This window comes from Protomyctophum parallelum (assembly GCF_964188405.1).
Source record: "Protomyctophum parallelum genome assembly, chromosome: 8".
Lineage (NCBI taxonomy): Eukaryota > Metazoa > Chordata > Actinopteri > Myctophiformes > Myctophidae > Protomyctophum > Protomyctophum parallelum.
Genome location: NC_139703.1, coordinates 49,950,666 through 49,976,543, shown reverse-complemented (window position 1 = coordinate 49,976,543; position 25,878 = coordinate 49,950,666). Strand labels below are relative to the sequence as shown.

The 25,878-nt window shown below is 43.3% G+C and overlaps 2 protein-coding genes across 9 annotated transcripts in view; both read right to left on the bottom strand.

Moving 5' to 3' along the window:
* tasora (transcription activation suppressor a) overlaps positions 1–11,936 on the bottom strand; it is a 39,303-nt gene extending 27,367 nt beyond the window's left edge. For 7 of the 8 annotated variants that reach the window (XM_083772363.1, XM_083772360.1, XM_083772361.1 and 4 more), the window contains exons 1-15: positions 11,800–11,936; positions 9,751–9,896; positions 8,994–9,089; positions 8,410–8,482; positions 6,572–6,663; positions 5,768–5,902; positions 4,565–4,692; positions 4,232–4,275; positions 3,881–3,986; positions 2,909–3,012; positions 2,510–2,634; positions 2,187–2,259; positions 1,891–1,965; positions 1,207–1,388; positions 464–805 (exon numbers count right to left, since the gene is read on the bottom strand). In XM_083772363.1, the coding sequence (XP_083628489.1) occupies positions 464–805; positions 1,207–1,388; positions 1,891–1,965; positions 2,187–2,259; positions 2,510–2,634; positions 2,909–3,012; positions 3,881–3,986; positions 4,232–4,275; positions 4,565–4,692; positions 5,768–5,902; positions 6,572–6,663; positions 8,410–8,482; positions 8,994–9,089; positions 9,751–9,896; positions 11,800–11,854 (1,776 nt within the window). In that variant the 5' untranslated portion in view covers positions 11,855–11,936. Of the gene's footprint in view, positions 1–463; positions 806–1,206; positions 1,389–1,890; positions 1,966–2,186; positions 2,260–2,509; positions 2,635–2,908; positions 3,013–3,880; positions 3,987–4,231; positions 4,276–4,564; positions 4,693–5,767; positions 5,903–6,571; positions 6,664–8,409; positions 8,483–8,993; positions 9,090–9,750; positions 9,897–11,799 lie in introns of those variants that run through there. The other variant, XM_083772365.1, reaches the window with a different exon arrangement.
* Positions 11,937–16,175: 4,239 nt separating this feature from the next.
* On the bottom strand, positions 16,176–23,292 carry LOC310863869 (monoacylglycerol lipase abhd6-A-like). Its single transcript, XM_083772382.1, has 9 exons — positions 23,177–23,292; positions 21,751–21,881; positions 20,885–21,044; positions 19,886–19,999; positions 18,638–18,770; positions 18,312–18,469; positions 18,144–18,198; positions 17,737–17,837; positions 16,176–16,892 (listed from the first exon to the last, which is right to left on the bottom strand). The coding sequence occupies exons 2-9, from the start codon at positions 21,867–21,869 to the stop codon at positions 16,716–16,718; spliced, it is 1,017 nt and encodes a 338-aa protein (XP_083628508.1). The 5' UTR covers positions 21,870–21,881; positions 23,177–23,292; the 3' UTR covers positions 16,176–16,715.
* Positions 23,293–25,878: the final 2,586 nt, after the last annotated feature.

Below are 25,878 nucleotides of genomic sequence, written 5' to 3'. Positions count from 1 at the left end.
CCAACGCATGTCAAAAAATAAATACAATGTGAATTCACCACCTTTCATTTTGCCAGCCGAGAGGAAAGAACAGCAGCAGAGACTCACGTAAACTCTCACTAACCAGCGGAGACAACCCCACATTGCTGGAACATTTTTAACCCATTCTGACCTGAGATCAGATTCTAAAAGTGTCTTCTACACGCTGACAGTTTTCTGAAAAAGCTATGTTTCTGACCTGAGATCAGATTCTAAAAAGCTGTTTCTATGTCAGTGGTTCTTCGATTTTTTCAAAAATAGCAGACCTACAAGCTTGTAAGCGCGCCACTCGGTGGCTCGCTACGAGCTTGTAGATCTGCTATTTTTCAATAGCTAAAGCATAGCATAATGCCAACACCAAAATGGGTTCCCGCCCCAAAATGGGTTAAAGATGGCTGAAACTGTACAATGCACTATTCCTTCTGATAAATAATCTTACCATTACCTTTTGAGAGTTTGTCGTCTGGTCCTGCATCCTCTCCTCTTCCGCTCCTCCTCCATTACTCCTCTCTCTCTCTTTCTGTTCTAACTCTGCCCTCTCCTCCGCCAGCCTGCCGCCCAGCCTGGCTGCGTTCATCCTCTTCCTCTCCTGCTCCAGGTAGTCAGAGCCCAGGTTTGTGACCAGGAGGTTCCTGGCGCGGGCCACGGAGAGCAGGTAGAGGGTGGGGCCGTACAGGTAGTTGCGCAGGTATCCCTCCATGTTGGCCTTGTGGTGTTTGGGAGCCGGGAAGAGTTTTCCTCTGTCGTCCAGCTTGGCGTCGTACTCGCCCATCGGGTAGATGCGGGTCTGCTCGTTTTCATGGCACACATTAGTAGGCAGAAATTAAAAGCTATTCATGAATATTACTGTATATTAATTAACCCATTCTGACCTGAGATCAGATTCTATAAAAAAATGTCTTCTACATCCTGACAGTTTTCTGAAAAAGCTATGTTTCTATGTCAGTTTTGATTTTTCAAAAATAGCAGAGCTACAAGCTCATAGCGCGCCACTCGGTGGCGCGCTACGAGCTTGTAGATCTGCTATTTTTCAATAGCTAAAGCACAACATGATGCTAACACCAAAATGGGTTCCCGCCCCCCCAAAATGGGTTAATTAACTACTACTACTACAATGGTTGTTATCGTTGTTAATCTACCACTGTGTCAACCATTATCAGGGTTATTACTTATGAAATGATTTCTTACCAATCCGTCTTTGAGTCCAGAGAGGTAGTCCGTGGCATGTTTCACAACCCCACCAGAGAGGTCACTGGGGGGGTTGGCCCGGGCCTTCACCAGGGCATGATGTAATGCTGGCAGGAAGGTAGACAACCTACCGATCACAGACGCAGTCTCAGGGGCATCATGGGAGGAAGTATAGGGAGACACTACCGGAAGTCACAATTTAATTCAGTTTATTCACAGATATTAGTAAGTAACCATCATATTTATTTCAATTGTCAGACACGCTCTTTGGGGAAATGTAATTAACCCATTCTGATCGGGAACCCATTTTGGTGTTATGCTTTAGCTATTATGCTTTAGCTATTTAAAAATAGCAGATCTACAAGCTCATAGCGCGCCACCGAGTGGCGCGCTACGAGCTTGTAGGTCTGCTATTTTTGAAAAATCGAAGAACGACTGACATTTTTTAGAATCTGATCTCAGGTCAGAATGGGTTCATCAGACCAGTGTGTGTCCAGTGGAAACCTCGTATGAATCTGATCTCAGGTCAGAATGGGTTAATACATTAGTTGGTATGAACAACACCATACTCTACTGATGGTTTATGTGTCATTAGGGGTCTGCACAGTAAACGTAGTAAAGTCATCTGTGGTATATTAACTAGATTCTGCAGTGTGTGTACGTTATAACGTTGGTGCTGCTCACCAGATCTGCCCACATCTCTGGACTCTGGGAAAATGAACAAAGCCTGCAGAGCTCTCTTCCATCTGTCTCCTCTCTCTGGAAGTACAGCATAGTACATGATTTATCATTATTATATTATTATAGCCATAATTATGTTACAAACGCGGACACACATTAAACTATGGGAGGCAGGAGACTACATGGTAAAATCCTCAGTGTAAATATATAAGTATTCTTGCCTCTCTGCAAATACTTGATGGGCAATAGAATGGATGGATGACACATGAAAGATACAGTCCTGTGTGGGGATGTCTTACCAGTAGGTGTGGCCATCTGTTCACTAGACAGCAGGAAGAGGAGTCCTCGGTCCTTCAGCGTCTCCACCAGGACCTGCAGACATACTTAAGTCTCGCACTGCCAGATTGTTGCCTCTCACAATTATCAAATGCTTCCATCATACAATCTGGAGCAACGGATAAATATAAAGGCGGAAGTGGAGCCTTTCTCCCCACTTCCGTTTCGGCACAACTTTATCCAAAGGAATTACAAAAATAAGCTCTAAAGATAATTGAAAATATATTAACATATTTATATATTCTGATCTGATCTCAGGTCAGAATGGGTTAGTCTCTGTACCCACCAAGTTGTGTTTCTCCAACTGCTGCAGCAGCCTGCTTAGGTCATTGCCTGACTTGCTTCTCTCTGACTTGCTTCTCTCATCTTCTGTCATCTCCAGAAGACTGCAGAACATGTCATTCTTCACAACTACAAACATACACACACACACACACACACACACACACACACACACACACACACACACACACACACACACACACACACACACACACACAAGCGCCATTTACCATTATACAAACAGACATTTTAATACGTTCTATTATTGGTTGTGTCAGTGCTTCGTCATTTTGACCTGACAGCCATGGCTGCTTAGAGAGGGACCATGGACCATAGTTATGTGTGACCTCATGGCTATCTGGTGGGACTACCTTTACCGTTATTAATGATAGTTTGACCTCACCTTCATGGCTGCCAGCATATAGTTTCCAGCAGAACAGGGCAGGGGGGAGGAGCTTGGACACATGGTCAAAAGACATCAAGCAACCAATTTCCAACATCTCTGGTCTGAAAACAAATATCGGCCTTCTTTGTTAAAAGCTGTTTGCATCATATAGAACTTCAACATGGGATTAATGACTCAAGGAGGACACACTACCATAAATGCAAAGCACAGTTTTTACATAGGCCCCCCCTGATGCTCCACCAGAGTTTATGTCAGACAAAGGTGTCAGTCAACCATTATTACACACAGGCTTATTCTATTCTAGTGTATTCTGGCCTTTTCTGCCTTTATTGATAGGATGAAAGTAGACTGACAGGAAATGGGAAGACACGCGGCAAAGGCCGTCGGGATCGGGAGTCGAACCCGCGGCACGCCGCCAGGCTGGCTCGGCCGCCTAGGTGCCCAGACGGTTGAGCTAACCGTCTGGGCCTACTCTAGTGCATTCTACTATAAAGTAGTAGTAGGAAGAACTACACAGAGACCGCTGTCATAAAAAAACTCTGAACATTATAAAAGACACTTCCCACCCCGTTCACTCACTGTTTGAACTGTTGCCATCAGGCAGACGGTACAGAGTGATCAAGTCCAAGACCAACAGATTCAGTAACAGCTTCTATCCCACAGCGGTAGTTGCACTCAATGCTGCTAAAAGATGATCTGTTGCTGCGACACTTTTTAGTTTCTCTGCTATCTTAAGTACAATAAGGGTTTGTTGTGCGATAACAGCTGAAATTACATGTTTGTGCATTAGTGCTGCTGGGGTTGTGCAATAACAAGAAGTCATGTGTGTTTTTGTTTTAGCTTGTACAGTATGTTGTTTTGTGATATGATGCACTGATTGGTTGGCACTTTTAATTTCGTTGTACACGTTGCAATGACAAATAAAGATCTATCTATCTATCTATGTAATGTGTAATGGTCAGTGCTTACAGTTTGCATGGAAGGACAGGAGGAGAGAAAGATTGCAGGGACACGTGGTACAAACACCTCTCATCTTTCACCAGGTCTCCACTCCATACGACATACTGGACACGCTCTGAGGTAAACAGACAAGGAGGAAGACAAGACCGGCAGGCAGGCAGACAGACAGACAGACAGACAGACAGACAGACAGACAGACAGACAGACAGACAGACAGACAGACAGACAGACAGACAGACAGACAGACAGACAGGCAGGCAGACGGACAAGAAAGACCGGAAAATCAGATCAGTCCCAAATCACTGAGCTATACCAAAGCAACAGAAGCATAACCTGTCGGATAACAAATCATTGTCTTACCATTACTTCCTTTAGGAGGGCAGGCTGGTGTTTGGCTGTCCATCCTGCCAAGCAAACACAATACTGAGTGGAATAGTCAACATTGGATTAATAAATGTACTCATAGTACATTTATAACAGTTTAATGAGGTCAGATCAACATATGGAATGTCAGAACAGGTCAGCTCCATATATGGAGATCTAAGGGTGGCAGTGTCTTCCGTGTACAGGTATGGCCGGGCCGTAATTAACATCGACCAGGAAGGATGGGTGGGGTGAGGGTTAGGTAAAGTTTTAGTTTTTAACAAAACAGTTTTTCATTTCAGACAAACGTGTGCGTGTGTTTGTGCATACCTGGAGGTAGCTAGTGGTTTGCTAGGTAGTGGGTCTTTTCCTTTGAAGTGGAACGCTAGGACAGCATAGGGACACACCTGGCGAGGTCTGGTGATCAACTCATCAAACGAATACTCATAGAAATATAGCTGAAGGAAGACAAAAGAGCAAAACACAGGTCTGATGTCTGTAAAGCAAATGTGTGTAACAAGTGTACAGTATGTAACGTCAAGATTTTGGTGATGGGTAAACTGGTCATTCACGTCAGAACATCAATTTAGTGAATGGTGTGGTGTGGGGCCTTTGGGCACATCTTATGGTATCTTGGTTGGATTTAACCCATTCTGACCGGGCACCCATTTTGGTGTCAGCATCATGTTATGCTTTAGCTATTTAAAAATAGCAGATCTACAAGCTCATATCGCGCCACCGAGTGGCGCGATACGAGCTTGTAGGTCTGCTATTTTTGAAAAATCGAAGAGCGACTGTGACATTTTTAGAATCTGATCTCAGGTCAGAATGGGTTCATCAGACCCAGTGTTTGTCCGGCGGAAACCTCGTATGAATCTGATCTCAGGTCAGAATGGGTTAAGTACTCCACACAACAAATCATGACAGTAACCTCTGTGCTATGCAATGTTTCACCCACCCTATAAACCCTTATATATTCACATTGCTCTGAACTAACACAATGCAACTTAATACGATACGTCAGTGTTTGGGATTGACAAGCGTATTTACGTAATAATGAGAGCGAATGCTGAACTGTAAAGTGCATAATTACAGGTAAACACTTGACTTATATTCTGGTAAAACTGTTGCTTAGTCGCAGAGTGCCTGATTATTGTGCACGTCAAAAAAGGTCTATATCATATGGATCATGTAAACAGGACCTATCCAATTAACCCTCCATCCCAATAACATCGGCGATCTCACAGGGTGCCCATTCGATGATCTGTGTATCTGGAGGAGGTGGAGGAGAGGAGGTGAGGGAGGAGAAGAGCTGAAGGAGGAGAGGAGGTGAGGGAGAAGACGAGGTGAAGGAGGAGATTAGGTGAAGGAGAGGAGGTGGAGGAGAGGAGGTGAAGGAGAAGACGAGGTGAAGGAGAAGACGAGGTGAAGGAGAAGATGAGGTGAAGGAGAGGAGGTGAAGGAGAAGACGAGGTGAAGGAGGAGAGGAGGTGAGGGAGGAGAGGAGAGGAGGAGAAGAGCTGAAGGAGGTACCTGTGAGAGTTCGTAAGCTCTGTAGGATGTGAGTGAGGTGACCTTGGAGGCGTTCTTGGAGATGTGACAGTCAAACTTTGGCGTCGGGTCTAGAAGGTTCTTAGACATGTTGTCATACATACTCTTCACTTTACCCTGCAACGACACAAATAAAACGCTATAAGTGTGTGTGTGTGTGTGTGTGTGTGTGTGTGTGTGTGTGTGTGTGTGTGTGTGTGTGTGAGAGATGTGTGAGAAAAATACATATTTCAAGGGTTATATGTAACACTATAACAGAGGCCAAGGACAAACTAATTTGGTATAAATTAAACACTTGCAACATTGTCTCTTTTAGAGTGGAGAGGGGAAAAAACGCTAACAATATAAATATCCAGTAGGAAATTACACCTGTTATGCAGTAACTGTGATTTTGGATGCAGACTTCTAAAAAACAGTGCATTCTATTTCTCATTACATGATAAATTAGGCCTACTGATGCACATATTAGTTCAAACTAATTAAATATATAGCATTTATTTTTTACTTAACAACTTGTTTGCTTTCATTTGTTCTACAGGTAGACCCTTTTGAAAGATTCCCTGGAAAGATTACAAAAGCGTTTGTCAGATTTTTGAATTGTGTTACCTTCATGACTTTACAGATGAATTGTGTTACCTTCATGACTTTACAGATGAATTGTGTTACCTTCATGACTTTACAGATGAATTGTGTTACCTTCATGACTTTACAGATGAATTGTGTTACCTTCATGACTTTACAGATGAATTGTGTTACCTTCATGACTTTACAGATGAATTGTGTTACCTTCATGACTTTACAGATGACAATTTCTCCTGTAGTTCCAGGAATGAAGGCGTTTATCTGCAGCAAATCTGAATACTTCGACAGATATACACCTAGAACACACACACACCACACACCACACACCACACACCCACACACCCACACACCCACACACCACACACCCACACACACACACACACACACACACACACACACACACAATTGAGTAACTGAATCAGGGCTACTAAACCAGGATGAAGAAATGGTGAATAGCTCAAATACTAGTGATGCACCGAATATTCGGCCGCAGAAAATATTCGTCAGAAAATAGCAAAAAAATGCATTTTCGGCCTATTCGGTTTCGGCCCAAATAGGCAGAAAATATATCACAGAATAGTGTATGCAATGAATGCATTCAAAAGAGCTGAATAAATGTTTTATGGACCCATAATAGTGATTATTATTTAAGTTAAGTTTTGCCATAACCATTTATTTTCAGGTAGCTTTAAGGTACGGCTATGACAGCAATGGTAGGAAAAAAGATGTATAATATTCGGATATTCGGTTTTCGGCCAACTGTTTCCTATATTCGGTATTCGGTTTCGGCCAAGAATTTCAATTTTGGTGCATCCCTATCAAATACCCTATTAATTACTGACCAATCAGATAATATATCAAGGCCTCCGACTGACAGAAAGTAGTAATAATAATAATAATCAACTGCCCCCGAGTCGCAAATTCTCGCAAGGCAATGGGCGCCTGTAACCTTACCCAGGAGCTGGTCTCGTGGGTAAACAGAGCCATCTGTGACTGCTTTAAACGACGCCCTCCTTTGCCATCCACACCAGACTGACAAACCCCACTCGGTAGAACACGTTGAATCACACGATCACACTTTAATTGATTCAAAATAATATAACATAGGGCAAGCTGAAATGAGCTCATCCATTATGGTAATAATGATGTTTTTTTTGTTTTTTTTTAAGATATTTTTTTGCGGCTTACGCCTTTATTGATTTTTTAAGGGATAGAAAGTAGGCTGACAGGAAACGGGAGAGAGATGGGGGATGACATGCGGTAAAGGCCGTGTCGGGTCCGGGAGTCGAACCCGCGGCACACCGCGACTGGATCACCAGTCCGGTGCCCAGACCGTTACGCTACGGCCTGGGCCAATAATGATGTTTTTACGAAAAAACAATTTCACATGGTCTTTAAACTGCCATCACCCAGGCTTATGAAAAATGATGCCATAGAATGAGTGGGGTGCACACGCAGATCCGACACACCAAAGGTCCGAAGCGTGGGGACATGTGATGCGATGGTCCCGTGCTTGCGGTTATGGTTAGGTTAGGGATTGAGGTTTTCGGATCAATAGTATGTCGGAACTAAAGCCTGTACCGCGAATTAGTCTGAATTGTGAATTTGATCTCATTTGAGAATGATTTTGAATTAAGTTAAATTAAGTTTCATGGCATAAAATACTTTATATTAAAAAAAGAAGATATTCAATACGATATACCGGTATATTATTATATACAAATATTTTTATCTTTTGTCTCTTTAGCCTTTATTGATAGATATACAGTAGTTGTGACAGGATATAGGGAGAGAGAGATGGGGGGGGGGGGGGGTGACACACAGCAAAGGTCGTCGGGATCAGGACTCGAACCCGCAACAGACGCTATGCCAGCCTCCGGGCCATATACTGTATGTGTTTTTAAGGAATAATCAAATGTCATTTTTGGCCGATTTTGACAGCCCTAATAATATACAGCATGAGTTATATGAGTATTATGTTCTAAGAATGTTTTATGTTTATGCTAAAAACTTAAATTGTAATATAACTGTAGTGTTCATACCTTTACTGGGGTTTCCCAGGGCTATGATCCAGCTGTAACCCACCGTCAGGCCACTCTCACAGACCTCCTTCGACTACAGACACACACAATAAATGTAAGAGAGGAGAAATATAAAAGTAACAGAAATATTCAAAGTGTGCGTATGTACTGTAGTAGATATAAAAGTATATTAGATAGGTCATGATGACCTAGTTCTGTGTTCACAGCTGTCTGCCTTTCAGGGGGAGACCATGATCGATATCATGACCAATGCAGCTTAGACGCCAGTTAAAAACATTCACTTTAAAAGAATATATATTCAAAGATTTGCTCCACATTTTTACGATTTTTCAAAAATAGCAGACCTACAAGCTCATATCGTGTCACTCGGTGGCGCGCTATGAGCTTGTATATCTGCTATTTTTCAATACCTAAATCATAACATAATGTTTGAAACACCAAAAGGGGTTCCCGCCCAAAATGGGTTAACAAGAGTGTCAAGGCACCTCATGGATCAATTAATACCACTAGCACAGAGATGAAAAGGAAATATCTGAAATTAATAAATGACATGTATTAATGCGTCGTATGTGTGTAGGTGTTACCTTTTCAAAGTCACCCGTCAGTAGGAAACAGTACATGTCTTCCAGTTCTTTGTCTGTTCTGCTGTCTGCCTTCAACTCTTTCCTCTTCTCCACATACTGACACAGACAAAGAATAATGCTTATTGCTCATGTCATGCATGTGTGTGTGCGTGCCTGTGTGCATGTGTACTGAATGATCTCTACAAGTGGTTGCGACATCGCAAACTCATTTCGGCATTCTGCTGTTTCCTCATTCATTCAGCCCAGCTTCATGTTAATTTTGTCAGACAGACTTTAGATCTACGGATGCTTCAAAGGGTCAAAAAATTTGGACAGCACGAACATACAGAGAGATATATACAGACAGAGACAGACAGACAGACAGACAGACAGACAGACAGACAGACAGACAGACAGACAGACAGACAGACAGACAGACAGACAGACAGACAGACAGACAGACAGACAGACAGACATATACAGACAGAGACAGACAGAGACAGACAGACAGACACAGAGACAGAGACACAGAGACAGAGACAGAGACAGAGAGACAGAGACAGAGACAGAGACAGAGACAGAGACAGAGAGACAGAGAGACAGAGAGACAGAGACAGAGACAGAGACAGAGACAGAGACAGAGACAGAGACAGAGACAGAGACAGAGACAGAGAGACAGAGAGACAGAGACAGAGAGACAGAGACAGAGACAGAGACAGAGACAGAGACAGAGACAGAGACAGAGACAGAGACAGAGACAGAGACAGATAGAGCTTACCTCTGTTTCCAGCTTTTGGTTGTGTACTAGGCGTGGTCTGGAGTATACAAATGTACCAGTGGAGGCTGTGTCTCTGTAGCTGGATGACAGGATGTTCAACATATCCTCATATTCCCTGGACTCACTAGATACATACTGGAACAACTCTGTAGATAGAAAGACAGACAGTTATTATATATACACACACTTCAACAGAGTATGAGTTTGTGGGCTCGATTAGAATCCGACAAGAGTCTCCTTTCCCCCAACTATTCACCCCTAACCACTGCCGCAGCTGTTGCCAGTTGCCAGTTGCCACCTTGTCTGCTTTATTCTAGTTTCACAGTGAATTGAATTCTGTGCAACTATCGGGAGTCCGGACACTGCCATGGTCATCACCATCCCTACAACAACTGCGGCCGGACAAAGCGGCCTACCATAGTATCAAGGGCCAAACCACCAGGTTTATGAACAGCTACCATCAGACTGTTGAACAAGGCATGATCATGGCCTGTTATCAGGCTGGCCTTGGACTTATTTTCCTAGTGTAGATGAATCTTTTTGCACTAATGTTTATGTTATGAACAGTATAACGGTATAACAGTATAACGGTGTGTGCATGTCCCAAGCACACACCGTTTTACAATTGTAAACCTGTGCTATGATAATATAGATATTGTTGTTTTGTGACAATCACAAAAAGTTTGGTTTTATATTGTTTTTATCGTTGATTAGTCACCTTTACAATAAGGTACAGCTTGTAAGGACCAGGCATTCGTGGAATGAACAACACACATGTGGGTAGCATTTAACTATGGAATCGAGCATTTCCCGTCAGTGTGTCGGGAACCAGTGGTGTGTCGGGCACCATAATGTGCCCAGGTCTCGTGACATCATGTGACATCATCAGGGATGGAGATGTAAAAACCCTTAACTGCGACCTGCGACAGAATTCATTCCATGTTGATCTGACCCCCCCATGCCAAAGCACCAGCGCTCGCCCAGCAGTCTGCCGTCAACGAGGCGGGAGCGTGCACGCTTCAGGCATCTTACTGGTATTAATGGAAATAATCGACCAAAGTTACGTTTCATAACTTGTGAGGAGTTCAGTTGAATCATCGTGTTGGACAGCAGAATTAGATTCTACTTTGGCAAATGATGCTACGATAACCATATACAGCCCTAGATGACATGACAGCATCATGCAAGGGTCAATAAATTGGTGGCAATAACCCCCTTTCACAAGAGCCTGCTATTTTGACAGGTAAAAGCAGCTGAAATTAATATGAATTGTGGGTATTGCGGCTGTATCTAGGGCTGTTCAAAAAGCTGAGAGGAGCTTATCATCACTATATCGATAGAGGTATTAGGTCAGACATATTAGGATATTTACCAAAACAAAAAGTCAAGATCAACAGCATTGGTGCGGCGCGCTCACGCACATCATAAAGTCACAATGACTCTTTTTAGAGACATAATAATACAACAGCTCAAGGTAAAAGCCATTCCCCATAACAAAGTCCAGCTCGCCCACACACTAACTTCAAACTTACCGGCAGTTATATAGCTTAATTGTGTTTTAAGTCAAGCCAAGCCATTGACAACCCCATTTGACTCTTTCTTGTTATAAGGTTATTACAACAATGTTCCCATTTTAACATTATATGGCTTGTTCAAATGGTGTTAAATTAATAACAACAATCTGGCATGATAAGGAACATACCAATCCCAGTGTCCCACACACTTTTACAGCACTAAAATATGACAGCAGCAGCTGAGAAACCATGATCCCACTTTTACCATTTAACTTTGATTGATTGATTGAAATATTTATTAACAGTTTGTAGAATTACAGTATACATTTCAAGCACAAACTCAATACAAAGACTGTCAACTGTGAGTGGACGACCCAATTAAGCATTACACTTGTTTACAACAGGGTCCACCATGTTCAATTCATCAAAACAACTCTCACTACTTGGGTGTGTTAAAATCTTGGGTGTTAAAATCACACATCCGTGTTGTTGTAACCTCCTCCTCGCCGACATAAAACAACAACGTCCTCCTCACCTATCTTCTCTTTGTTCTTCCTCGGGATCTGAAACTTCAGCGGCTCCATGGGCATGTGCCGCTGGTGGACCAACTTAGTGGCGGAGGGGGGGCGCCTCTGCCCGACCCCCACCCCGCCGGGTGGCTTCGCTCTGTCCGCGGAGGAGGGGGAGACGACTGCCGGGCATTCCTGCTCCGAGACCTCGCCATCTTTTTGCTCGGTGCTGGACAGCCGAGCTCCAGGCCTCTTCGTCGGTCTCCGGTGGGCACCGCCGCCGTCCATCGCTGAGTTTATCCCCCCTCCCTCCCTCCCCCTCCTCCCCCCCGCCCCGACCGACCGACCTGGTCCGAGTTATACCGGATCTATTTCACCTTTTCAAAACAGTCACTTTGTGATCGTTTCGTGGCTGTATTCGTCTGTGGTTACCCGTAACGCTGTGCATGAGAACGGCATGCATGCAAGTCGCATGAACACACCTTCCCCCGAACTGTCAAACAGAAGATTAAATAATGCCCTGTGGCCTAAATCTAACAACTACCTAATACTTCTACACTCGCCCGCCGACTTAAATTATTCATATATTCCAGATCCTTAGTCGCTGGTTGAGTGGGTTTGCGTTAGAACCGTACTGTAAAAAAGGCTCTATATATGTAAACACGCCAGGACCGCGAAATGCTGCTTCTCCTCTTACTACGGAGACTCCGCGAATCCAAAATACCAAAGGATTTACGCAGAAAGTGGTTCCTTGTCGAAATGTGTTACTCTACGGCTACACCGATATTAGTGACCTATGGAATTCAGTCTCAGCTACTGTTTTTCTGATGTTTATTGTTTTAAGGATCCCCATTAGCTTTTGCCTTGACAAAAGCTAGTCTTCCTACAGGGGTCCGACACAGACAAACATTTAACATTTAACAAAGGCAATACTTAAAGGCAATTGTTTACAAACACCAACTCAAAATAAAACATAGTAAAATAAAATATAAAATAAAAAACATAGGATAAATTATAAACATAAAAAAACGTATGCATTTTTCCCAGGGTTACAACATTGATTGATTGATTGATTGATTGACAGATTGGAGAATTACAGTACATTTTCAAGCACAACTCAAAACAAAACTGTTAACTGTGGACGACACCATAAAGCATTACACTTGTTTACAATAGGGCCCACCATGTTCAATTCATCATAACAATTAGACGTACAAATATACTCTATATAGCAAAACAAAAAATCATCATAGAGGTAAAAAAGGAAAGAAACAAATAACATACATATACTGTACAGTGAGGGGGAAAGGGGTGGGTGTGGGATTCAGGTTTTATGGGGGCCAGTGCCAGTCCGTATAGTGCCCTTTGAGAGCGATTTTGAAGGAGTCAAGGGATTCGCATGTCTTAATGACTGTTGGTAGGGCGTTCCACATTTAGTCCCTTGTTTGTGCCGAATCTGGGTTGCACATGGTTAGTTAGTTGAGCTCCCTCTGGTGTTATGGGTGTGGACTTGTTGACATTAAGGAAGTATGGTAGGTACATGGGTATCTTTACTATCTTGGTGGTGTATCGAATCTTGTGGACCAGACCCATTGCAAGATGCTGTACTGTCGTCAACCCTAAGCCATTCCAGCCTGTCAAAGTGGGCAGGGGTGAGGTGGGTTCGAGGAGTGAGGCCAAGTAGTAGCATGACCAGTTTGTTTTGGGAAGTCTGGAGCCTTTTAAGGGCCTTTGAGGTGCTGTGGCACCAAGAGGTGCATGCATAGGTAGAAACCTTGTACTAGCTGGGCTCCTGTTAAGGTCTTCAAGGTGTTTTTGTTGACCATTGAGGAGATCCTGTATAGGAATATTGTTCTTTACTTACAGCCTATAGCCCAACTTTGGGCATAGGCCACGAACAAGAGCTCTCCAGACATCACGGTCCTGGGCCATCTTCTCCAACTGTCCCCATGTGTGGCCAGATCTCTTCACATCTGCATCCAGGTCACGGCGCCAGGTGTTTCGTTTCTTTGGTTGACCTTTTTTATTACGTTGGTGGCCATTTTATCACCGGAAAGATTTGCCTCCAGGATGGAACCTAGGTAGGTAATTTTACTAATTTCTAATTTCATCTTTTCGTGTGATAATATTGTCACCCACTCTAATCAAGAAGACATCAGCCTTGCTGAGATTACTATTTGAACCAAAAAGAATGGATTCAGTTTTTCCCAGATGTAAAGATAGTTTGTTATCAGCGAGCCAGGTGCAGATTCTACCGAGTTCAGAGCTGAGGGCCTTTTCAACCTGCAGCTTGTTCCTGTCCCAGACCAGCAGTGCTGAGTCATCTGCGAACAGGAACAAGTTGCAGTCACAAGCTGCGCAAACAAGCAGCGAAATGATGGTGGGATGTGTTCAACAGGGAGTTGTGCTTCAACAATACAATTAAGATAATAAAAAGTATTATTAGTAGTATTAGTAGTATTAGTATTATTATTAACCAGTATTAGTACTATCATTACTATTAGTAGGAAAATTATTGCAAATAAAATAATGAAGTAAAAATGTTATAGGCTATAGATAGGCTACTATTATATAAGTAGGCCTATGATAGAAATAAAGCTATAAATGTAGTGGAAGAATGCAGGTAGGCTACACGCCTACACCTCTTATCAAATCACCAATAATGAAAGCAAAACAATATTAAATCACACAACATATCAAACCCATCTGACTTTTTTTAATCTGAAGGACACATTTGTCCAAGTCATTATAGGGTTATACTTTTTGTAGTATCATCTGAAATGATCACACATGAAATAGGAGAAAAGTTCACCCTGTTACAAGACATTCATAATCTCAATTAGTGTTTTGTATATAACCATAATAGATCAGATGTTGCTTTGCCATGTTAGATTGGACCAGAAGATGAATGTAAAACTCTTTATTGTCACATTGCAGGTTTAGTCTATAGCTTCAGCAAAAACGGTTTGATCCCAAGCTCAGATTCTTGAAAAATATAGACCCATTTGTCAAATATAATAAGGCGGGCCTATTATGCGTAATAGTAAAAGGCAAAGCAAAGCAATGATAGAGCAAAGCAATGATAGAGCAATGCTATTGAGTCAAAGTAGATAAAGTAATATTATACATTCAAAATGTGGCCTTGGCATTTTGAAGGTAGGCCAAATAATAGTAGCCCAGCAATCTAAGACCACACAACTGGTGGTCTGGTACAAGTGTCACAATTAACACAGCACCTGGTATCAGGTATGGGGGCATTGTGTTTTGGACCCAAAAGCAGAACTGAAGACTGAAGAATCAGAAGAACAGAAAAAGCATCAAGGTGGCAGGCAGGTGTTGGGCTGAGAAGGGGGGGGGGGACAACTCAGAGCCAACTGCTGAGCTTGATGACGAGTAGTTGAACCATAGGGAGTTGAACCACAGGTGTACCAAGGCTGGGACCGAGGCTACAGGTGCGGTGCCGTGTCATTAGTCAGAAGGTTCATTGTTCCGAAATTACTATCCCTATCTCTAACCTTAACCTAACCGCAAGCACGGGAGCAGTGCATGTTCGGACTAACGGGACTTCGGATCTATGGGTAGTTCCCACAGGTGCAGGCAGCTCTACATCATTGGTAATTGGAACACCACCACGCCCAGGCAGACACACACACACGCCCACACACAAGACAAACCAGAAACCTAAGCCTTCAGGTGATGCCCTTAGAGTATATATGGGTTTACCACACAGACACATAATGGGGAAGGGAGAACAGCAGAACACACTATTCACCTTATTCTTGGCCCTTCTCCAGCAGGGCAGCAGTGCAGAACCATTGCCCTTATCTTATCCTATAAGGATTGTCACGGGTTGGGAAGTGAAGTCTGTTTTTTACTGACCGTTCCTTAAGCCCCGGTCTAGAGCAATAACTAAATAATACATACACAGCCAAGCCAACCACAGTACTTGCACGCTCTGCTTGCACAAGTAACAAGACATACCCTGAGTGTCATCTCTACAGACAGCATCTAACACACTGCCAATGACAGCTCTTAACCGGGAACCCCTTTTGGTGTTTTAGACATTATGTTATAATTTAGCTATTGAAAATAGCAGATCTACAAGCTCATAGCGTGCCACCGAGTGGCGCGATACGAGCTTGTAAGTCTGCTATTTTAGAAAAATCATCTTTGTGAGCTTGTAGAATGTCATTTAGGTATTTATTTAGCTGTCTGATAAATGCCTAAATTGTAAATTGTTTGTGAAATTGTGATAAAATGAATAAAAAATACTTTATGGAAGTATACCTCATTAATTAAATACACATTCAAACATATGATCGATCACAACTTAACAACATTAAACTTATAATATTGTGTGCCATTTTATTCATAGAACTAAGCATCATATGTTATGGAAATCTAACACTTTTATACCGAAGCTGTGGGTGAAATACCGGTATGTAAATTATACAAAGTCAAGAGTGGGGAAATGAATGGAACAAAAGCAAATTGACATTAACAACACATCCCGCTAATATGGAACATTGCTAGCAGATTTATGACTTTCAGAGCATGTGGTAAGAATAACCCTCATACAATTAAATCTGTCAAGCAGCAGCTCCTTGTTCACTGGCTGAGATTATTTCATTCTTGTTTTATTTCAACTGAGTTTTAGTGAAATCAAATCAGTAAAGCAAGTCAGTCACATGACAGTTATCAATGTCCTTATATTTCACCTACAGTATAAATCTATACGTTTGCATTTCAGGTTAATTACATCACATTAAATTTAGCAGAGCAGACAGAAGAACAGAGAGAAATACAGATGGACTGAGGTAGTCATGTAGTCATGAGGGGCAGAGGCGGACATTGACAGACACAGTAAATAACCATCTCCAGAAGGCATTAGAAAAATATTATTATTAACTATTTTATTCAACATTTATCTTATTTTGTTCATTTATCTTATTTTCTTGGCGTTGCCATTGACTTCACGGGGAGACAGAACGTCCATGATGAGCTGTGCAGTCTTCCGGGGTCTCTCCAAGACGACAGAGTGACCGCAGTTGTCCAAAAGTGTCACCTGACATTCAGGATGGATCTCCTGCAACACAGATGCTCCTGAAACATCAACTACCTGTGGATGTGGGGCAGATAAAACCGTTAGAAATGTATTTTCTGCTGTCAGACTATTTCATGTAATGTACTTGTGTCTTATTGACTTCTGTGTAGATAATTGTCTCAGTAAAACACATTCCTTGTAATAAATGAGACATTTTCTTTCCTGGTAAAAGAAGGAATACCATACACACACTATCCTCGGAAATTGACTTATCTTCAGCTACAGTCGAAGCCTACTGGTCATAATATTCAAGCAACACTAAATGCAACAAGATTAACCTATAGGTTCCCAACCTGACTGATGTAGTGTATTATTTGGTGGTATTAATTGCTGAATATGAATTGGGCGTATGAACCGGGTTTAACTGAGAAGCACTTTTATAGAATTATTTCCTCCCAAGATCATTTTATATACCAGCTCAGTGGCCTCATCGGTAGAGTGCCTATAAATCACGATTTCCGGGATTAAACCCTAGTTGCGAACGCAGTGAGCCACTTACTATGACAGCAGGGGCTGAGTGTCTGTGTGTGTGTGTGTCACGCTGTGTGGTGTCACGCTGTTACACCACCGGCCCGCCACCAGAGGGCGCAGCTGTGGCACGCACGCACGCACGCACACACACACACACACACACACACACAGGGCGCAGCTGTAGCACACACACACACAACCACACACACACGAGCTGCGTTCGCTTCACGCGTTTGCGCGTCTTACTTGTTAGTATGAACCTCATTCTCACAAAGAACAATAGGCTTGCTGAATAAACAGAACCAGAACAGGAAACCCAGGACTACAGTTCTGCAGAGCCTACTACAGTATATGGATCTGTTTGGGGATTGAACAAATGCTTTGTTACCTGATCGTGTCTCCCCCAGATAACCTGGAGGGGTGCTGTGATCAGGTGCAGGTTGTCCTGGAGAGAATGACGAGACTTTTCTCCTACAATCTCCATGAATACTGACCGCCCCATGCAGACAAACACACAGAAGAACACACGAGCATGTAACCATGCACACAAACACAGAGAAGAACACACAAGCACACACACCACACACACACACACACACACACACACACACACACACACACACACACACACACACACACACACACACACCTCGTTTTAAGTTGAATACAACTCAACATTTCATTAGCAATTATTTTCCCTACAACAGCAACAGTCTGCATCCTGATAGTGAGTGTGTGCAGTATTATAAGTAGTAGTAGTAGTCATAGTAGTTAAAGAACAAGAAGTACACTCACATTCTCTGTAAAAGTCATTGTTTGGGATCCGCACATCAATGAGTCCCTGTAGAATCTGTAGAAGGAAACAGCAACATAATGTTATCGCGCTGCTCTCTGAAAAAGTACTAGGAGTAGTAGCAGTGAGGTGGTGGTAGTTATAGTACTAGTGGTAGTACTGTACTGTACCTGTTGAGGGATTTTGAAGCGTACATAACAGCAGAGTTTCAGCATGTCTTCCATCTCTTGTGTTGTGGATGGGATCAGAGGAATATCTTCTACATTCTGACTTTTCTCTAACTCCATCAGTCTCTTCACAAACTCACTCTCTGTGGGGTACACCAACCCTGGGGCCAAATACAAGAAAGCAGCTATTCATTATATTTAAAGAAATACATGGCTCCTCCCCATCCCAGTTCAAAGCAAAAAAAGTACAAGTACAATCTCTCTTGTTCTTGATTGATTGATGCAGGTGAGTAAATACAGGTGAGCTGCCTGCTGGGATATTACTGTACCTGCAGGACAGATGAGGGTGACTCCTGATAGTTGAGCGGAGAAGCGGGCGGCGTACACCCCCGCTACATTGCCCCCCATGGACGTACCGACCAGGTGGAATGGACGTCTGTTTAGACGGATGCTCTGTACAAACTACAGACACACACACGTGTCTTCAATTTACTCTGCAATCGATTTAATTGATTATGAACAATAATAAATAATACATTTAATCTTAAAATTAGCTTAAGGGAGGACAGGCAAGTCGTCACGCTCATGTCACTATGACTCAGCCAATACCATATATGGAGTTCCCAATGCAGCTACGCCCAAATATGGAGTGCGTTGTCTAACCTCAATGTGTCGTCTTGGCATCAGACGCAAACAAATCAATCCATAAATGGGCATAAATGGGGGCATGCTCAAATGGCCCATATACTGATAACATCAGCGATCTCCTTTATGGGCATAAAACTAAAAGGGGCAGACACTGATGGATACAGATATCTCCATATGGGCATATTGTTCGGATCGTCAGTGTGAGGGCCGAATAGTGGCCCAAATATAATTAAATTATGATTATAATTATCGATTTATAATAAATCCATATTTTGGGCACAACATTATAGGCAATATGTGAAATAAATGTTCAAAAACAGTGAAAATGGCAGATCTACAAGTTCACAACGCATCAAGATGCACTGCCCTGTGAGCTTGTAGATCGGTTATTTTCACTGTTTTTGCACGACACCATTGTGCTATGAAGTATAAAGTAATGCTTAAATGGTTTATCAATTTATCCTGATTTATACCCTAGCCATTACTAATAATGCAATATTACACACATACACGCTAAACCAGACCACCACACACATGTGACATGGGTGTCATGTGCATCCTGTGTATCTGTGTGTGACATGCTTGTATCATCTGTGTGTTGAGTTTGTGCATCCATTCTAGACAGTGTGTCTACTCAGCTGTCATTGCTGGCTGCTCCGTGCTATTCTATTATTCTTGCAGAGTTAAATAGTTTCCAAGAAATGCTAATAGAAAGCTTGAATTTGGGCAAAGTGAAAAACTGGCTTCGTAACGGTGTGAATAATGCTAATGGTCAATGTTGTGTGCAAGTTGAGATTAAATGCGCAAGCCAGTGAGGTGAAAAATGCGGAACAGAGCGTGTGGCTTTCCTTAATTACATGTAGGATAATAATAATAATATTTATAACAACAACAATAATAATAATACACACACACACACACACACACACCTGATGTATGCGTTTGACTTGTCCCTCTATGCAGTAATCTTCAGCATTTGTCCTGCTGGTCCCGTCATGTCCAGGCATGTCCACACACACAACATGCTGGCTCCTCGGTAGGTACTGTACACAAAAGCACATTAAAATCATTAGTGCTCCCAAGCCATATTACAGTATCAGTCAGGACCATAGACTCACCTCACATCTCCCACTGCAACTTAATGTTGACAGATGCTGTGCATGTTATTTAGATATGGGTATGCACGTTGCTTGCATTATTATTTTTATATTTTATTAGGAAAGTATGTTATTTATGCTTGTTGTTGGCATTTCATATACTGTATAGTTGCCATATCTGCTTATTGCCTATTCATAGTTTGGATTTTCGGTGGTGAGGTGACCACCGCTTCACCAAAAACTACAACATGACGTCACTCAGCCGCGGTGAAGAGAAAACCACTGCTCTCCCCAGCCCTCCTGTTTTTTCCTCACCAACGAAAACGGTGGTAACAGAGACTCGCTCCGGGCAATGTGATTGGTCTAGAAGCTGTTATGTTGTTGTACTTTTTCTTTTGGGATTGTTTTCATGGACCTGGTTGCTTACTTCGCTCACACAATCTGGTCCTGGCAACCCTGGAGTTGAGCTCCCGACGTAAAAACAAACTCCCAAAACAGAGCAGCGAATAGGCCTTAAGTGACTTTGGGCTTGTTTTCTTCAAAGTTGCTTGTAAATATTGGTTGGTATTTGCAGGTTTTTGGGCTCGTTAAATGTAGTTGCTTATTTGGGTTTGTTTCTTAATGTGATTCTCAAACAGCCCCATCAAAAATATATTGTGTTTGAAAAGCTAGCTAGGTATCCTAGTTTCTTTGAAGCACCACATTGTTCTCTTTGCACAGGATTCTAATGTTGCACTTAGTTCTCAAGTCGGTCTGGATAAGAGCAATTGCTAAATGGTTAAACTGTAAAGTTGTTATGGTGCATGGTCGTCTGTGCATGAATCATGATACCTTGACCAAATGAAGCCACATGTCTTTGTTTGCTGAGAAGCCGTGTAGAAGCAGAAGTGATGGTGTGGTGCCCCCCGGCCTTCCACGGTGTGAATAACAGAATCTGTACTTCCGACAATAAGCATAGTCTACTTTCAGACCCAGCCTTCGCCTCCAATACCTACAACAGAGAGGAGTGGAGAGGAGAGAAGAGGAGCATTACGTTGGTTCTGGATTTCTCACTTCCTTCTATTGTTTGTCAACACCTAAATTGGCTGACTGTAATGTTGCTGATCTACAAAATGAATGAGATGTGTTGCTAATGTAATGAAACCATCAGGAGGCGCTGTGAGTCCTCATAGGCAGGTCAAAGTCAACTACATCATGACTCAGCAACACACAACCCTGTGTGTGTGTGTGTGTGTGTGTGTGTGTGTGTGTGTGTGTGTGTGTGTGTGTGTGTGTGTGTGTGTGTGTGTGTGTGTGTGTGTGTGTGTGTGTGTGTACGTGCATGTTGCCTTGCGGTGTGTAAACTTGGGTGCGTGTCTGATGGAGCTATCCATCAGAGGAGAGGCCTATTTTACTGTCTAATCAAAGTCCACTTCCACATAACTCTGCATGAGTATGAGTGTGACACACAGGACATGTGTCCTAGCTGGTCAGGGGACAGTTTGAGTAGGGGACTAGGGGTCATAGTGGTTATTTAACATCACAGGACATGTGTCCTAGCTGGTCAGGGGACAGTTTGACTAGGGGACTAGGGGTCATAGTGGTTATTTAACATCAACTGAGCGCAAACTAGCTGAGCTGTGAGGGAGATGGCCTGTGTAGGAGAGGCAGAGTGTGGACAGCTGAGAGGGATACAGTAATTGTTTAGTGTGTATTACCAGTTATAAACCTTGATGAGGACAGCAGGCCAGAACATAAAGGATGCCACGAAACCCAGGATGGGGAGCGCAAGGGTGCCTCCCGCTAGCATTAACATTTTAGCCACATCCAAGTCCATCACTCCAGTCTCCTTTAAGAAAAACACAGTGAATAAAAGAAATAGATAATAATTAGTAGTAGTAAATGCATAATACAAACAATTAACTTAATAATTAAGAATAAAGAAAACAAATGCAGACAATAGCAGACAGGACAAACCAAAACTTCAAATCTATTGACTTTACAACGTTACTTTACAAATCGCACAGGTATTTAACAGGAAAATGTGTCCGATAAAGCACCAATATCCCTATGTACGTTTTCTTTTTACATATTTATTGCCATTTCTTTGAACCATCTCCCTACTCAGAGTAGAACCACTGCTCCTTCGCCTGGAAAGGAGCCAGCTTAGGTGGTTCGGGCATCTGGTTAGGATGCCTCTCGGGCGTCTCCCTAGGGAGGTCCTCGATGCACGTCCCACTGGGAGGAGACCCCGGGGCAGACCAAGGCACAGTTGGAGGAAACACATCGACTCACTGGCCTTGGAACGTCTCGGGATCCCCCAGGAGGAAGTCACTAATGTTGCTCTGGAGAGGGAAGTCTGGAACACTCTGGTGGAGCTGTTGCCCCCGCGACCCGACTACGGATAAGCGGTTGAAGATGGATGGATCTCCCTACAGATAGTCCTTCCACTGTGGGAATTTATTTATTCTTTGTGCATGCGTGCTCTCTCAGCTTTCACTTTAACTGACGGAGAAGGGGGTTAATAAGTTTGTTCCCCATAATTATATTACATTGCAGTAATCTGATCAGCCAGTCACAGCAGCACATTTTACCACAGGAAAGTCCAGTTTACACCTCTGCTAAGAGGATTTTAAACCCCCATTGGGAAATCAATCATCAATTAATAATAATCAATTCATCAAGACATTTAATGACATACAAATATACAATACTATGCAAAAACATCATATGAATGGTTAGAAATCCAAAAGAAAAATATGCAGCTTTTTGTTTTTGACTATTCTGAGTACAGTTAATTCCTACTTAGGTTCATGGTCATGTGGCAGTGTGGCACCATTTCAATACCTCATGCCAGCCATTCACTCTCCATTTCAGTGATGGTCTACAGCACAAAGTGATCAGAAAACAGAAAATACTCCTGACTGGGCCATATAACAGCACAACTCGTCTCCAACTGCAGTTATGCAGCGAATATGAGCTCGGAGATTCGTCAGTTTCCCAGGCTAGCATCCGCATCTGCATCTCCTTTGAGGCTCAGCTGGCTCCCCTGTTTGTTTTATAAATGTCCCCTCACACGCACGCACGCACTGACGCACGCACACCACAGTAACAGCGGCTTTGGCAGGACACAGAAACACTTACCTGTCTCTCTCGTGTGTCGTCTTTCCTTCGGTTTCTGCCGGCAGGGACCAGGGTACGTCAGTCAAACTCCCGGCCGTGTTCCGTGTAAAGATGTCTCTTACATACAGTAACAGTAGCCCACATCCCACTGACTGTAACCGCACGGTGAGTCGACGTGTTACACCAAAACTGGACTATCTATTGAATTGTGTAACTGTTACTGTCACACGTCTGTGTTTAGTAACTCCTACACACTACACAGGTGGATGGCAGCTGGGCAAAGAACCCAAACATGAACAATACATTTAAATAAATGCACACCTGTCTGTGTGTACACACACACACACAGGTCATGGCTGATCCACCAGGGCTAGACTTCACAGTTCAAAAGGAGCCACAGCGACCTCTGAAGTCACGAAATTCGATAGTTCACTGATTTGGTTGTACAGCTGTTTACAACGTCAATGACGAAAACCCTTTGATCGGTTTTAAAGGGAAGGGGGGCCAATTGTACTGTATTGTTAAGGGAAGGGGGGCCAATTGTACTGTAGTGGAGTCATAGTTAGTAGAGCATATATAATAGCCTATATGCACTAATATGCTGGTACACCGTGGACGGCACAGGTGGATGTTATATACAGTCAGACTGAAAGAGCAATCGTCAGTTATGATTATGAATAAATAATTGGCCATGACAAAATACTAGATCAGATCACAATCACATTAAGCGGGCAGCACTATTAACGTATTGGTTGCTGCTGAAAAATGTCACTTAGTTGTAGTTGTAACCTTTAGTAGTAGAATGTGACACACTGACAGTCTACAGAGCAAGGCGAAATTGAATGCATTTGAACATGCAGGGTATGCCAGCCATGCACACTGACACTGCATGTTCAAATCATATACAATTGATTATTTCCAACCACGACCATGGTTTTATTTATTTTTTACTTTTAGGAAGAATCGCAAATGTAATGCTGCGGTGAAGATTTATAGGCGCCCACTTGGCAGCGTCTAGTGAGCTAATCTAGTGAGCTAATTTAAGACTTCCGGTGGACGATCTCTTCAAAATAAGAGTACCCTCTAGAGTATTGAAAAAAAGTTTAATTTGCACATTAAAACTACAAATTAAGCATTTAAATGATGCTATATGATGCTATAAGACACACATTATGTTTCTGTGTAAGAATAAGTAATTAAATCCTTATAATAATAATAATAAAGTTATCTAAATGGATAAATGCTATTCACTGGAGTGCATGGACTTTATAAAGTGGACACTGGACAAAAGACGGCTCCGCAAGGCAACTATCTGGACATACCCACGCGTTCGGGGAGATGTCCTATACCACACCCCACTCTCCGCTAAGCGGGAGAGGTGTAAAATTCACAGTAGCAGACCTTCTACTGGGGTCAAGGCTGACAAAAAGTACCGTTTCCGGACCCAGAATGGACACTGGACAAAAGACGGCTCCGCGAGGCAACTATCTGGACATACCCACGCGTTCGGGGAGATGTCCTGTACCACACCCCACTCTCCGCTAAGCGGGAGAGGTGTAAAATTCACAGCAGCAGACCTTCTACTGTGGTCAACGCTGAAAAAAGTACCGTTTCCGGACCCAGAATGGACACTGGACAAAGAGGCCTCCGCGAGGCAACTATCTGGACATACCCACACGTTCGGGGAGATGTCCTCTACCACACCACACTCTCCGCTAAGCGGGAGAGGTGTAAAATTCACAGCAGCAGACCTTCTACTGGGGTCAATGCTGACAAAAAGTACCGTTTCCGGACCCAGAATGGACACTGGACAAAGAGGCCTCCGCGAGGCAACTATCTGGACATACCCACACGTTCGGGGAGATGTCCTCTACCACACCACACTCTCCGCTAAGCGGGAGAGGTGTAAAATTCACAGCAGCAGACCTTCTACTGGGGTCAAGGCTGACAAAAAGTACCGTTTCCGGACCCAGAATGGACACTGGACAAAAGACGGCTCCGCGAGGCAACTATCTGGACATACCCACGCGTTCGGGGAGATGTCCTGTACCACACCCCACTCTCCGCTAAGCGGGAGAGGTGTAAAATTCACAGCAGCAGACCTTCTACTGGGGTCAATGCTGACAAAAAGTACCGTTTCCGGACCCAGAATGGACACTGGACAAAGAGGCCTCCGCGAGGCAACTATCTGGACATACCCACACGTTCGGGGAGATGTCCTCTACCACACCACACTCTCCGCTAAGCGGGAGAGGTGTAAAATTCACAGTAGCAGACCTTCTACTGGGGTCAAGGCTGACAAAAAGTACCGTTTCCGGACCCAGAATGGACACTGGACAAAAGACGGCTCCGCGAGGCAACTATCTGGACATACCCACGCGTTCGGGGAGATGTCCTGTACCACACCCCACTCTCCGCTAAGCGGGAGAGGTGTAAAATTCACAGCAGCAGACCTTCTACTGTGGTCAACGCTGAAAAAAGTACCGTTTCCGGACCCAGAATGGACACTGGACAAAGAGGCCTCCGCGAGGCAACTATCTGGACATACCCACACGTTCGGGGAGATGTCCTCTACCACACCACACTCTCCGCTAAGCGGGAGAGGTGTAAAATTCACAGCAGCAGACCTTCTACTGGGGTCAATGCTGACAAAAAGTACCGTTTCCGGACCCAGAATGGACACTGGACAAAGAGGCCTCCGCGAGGCAACTATCTGGACATAC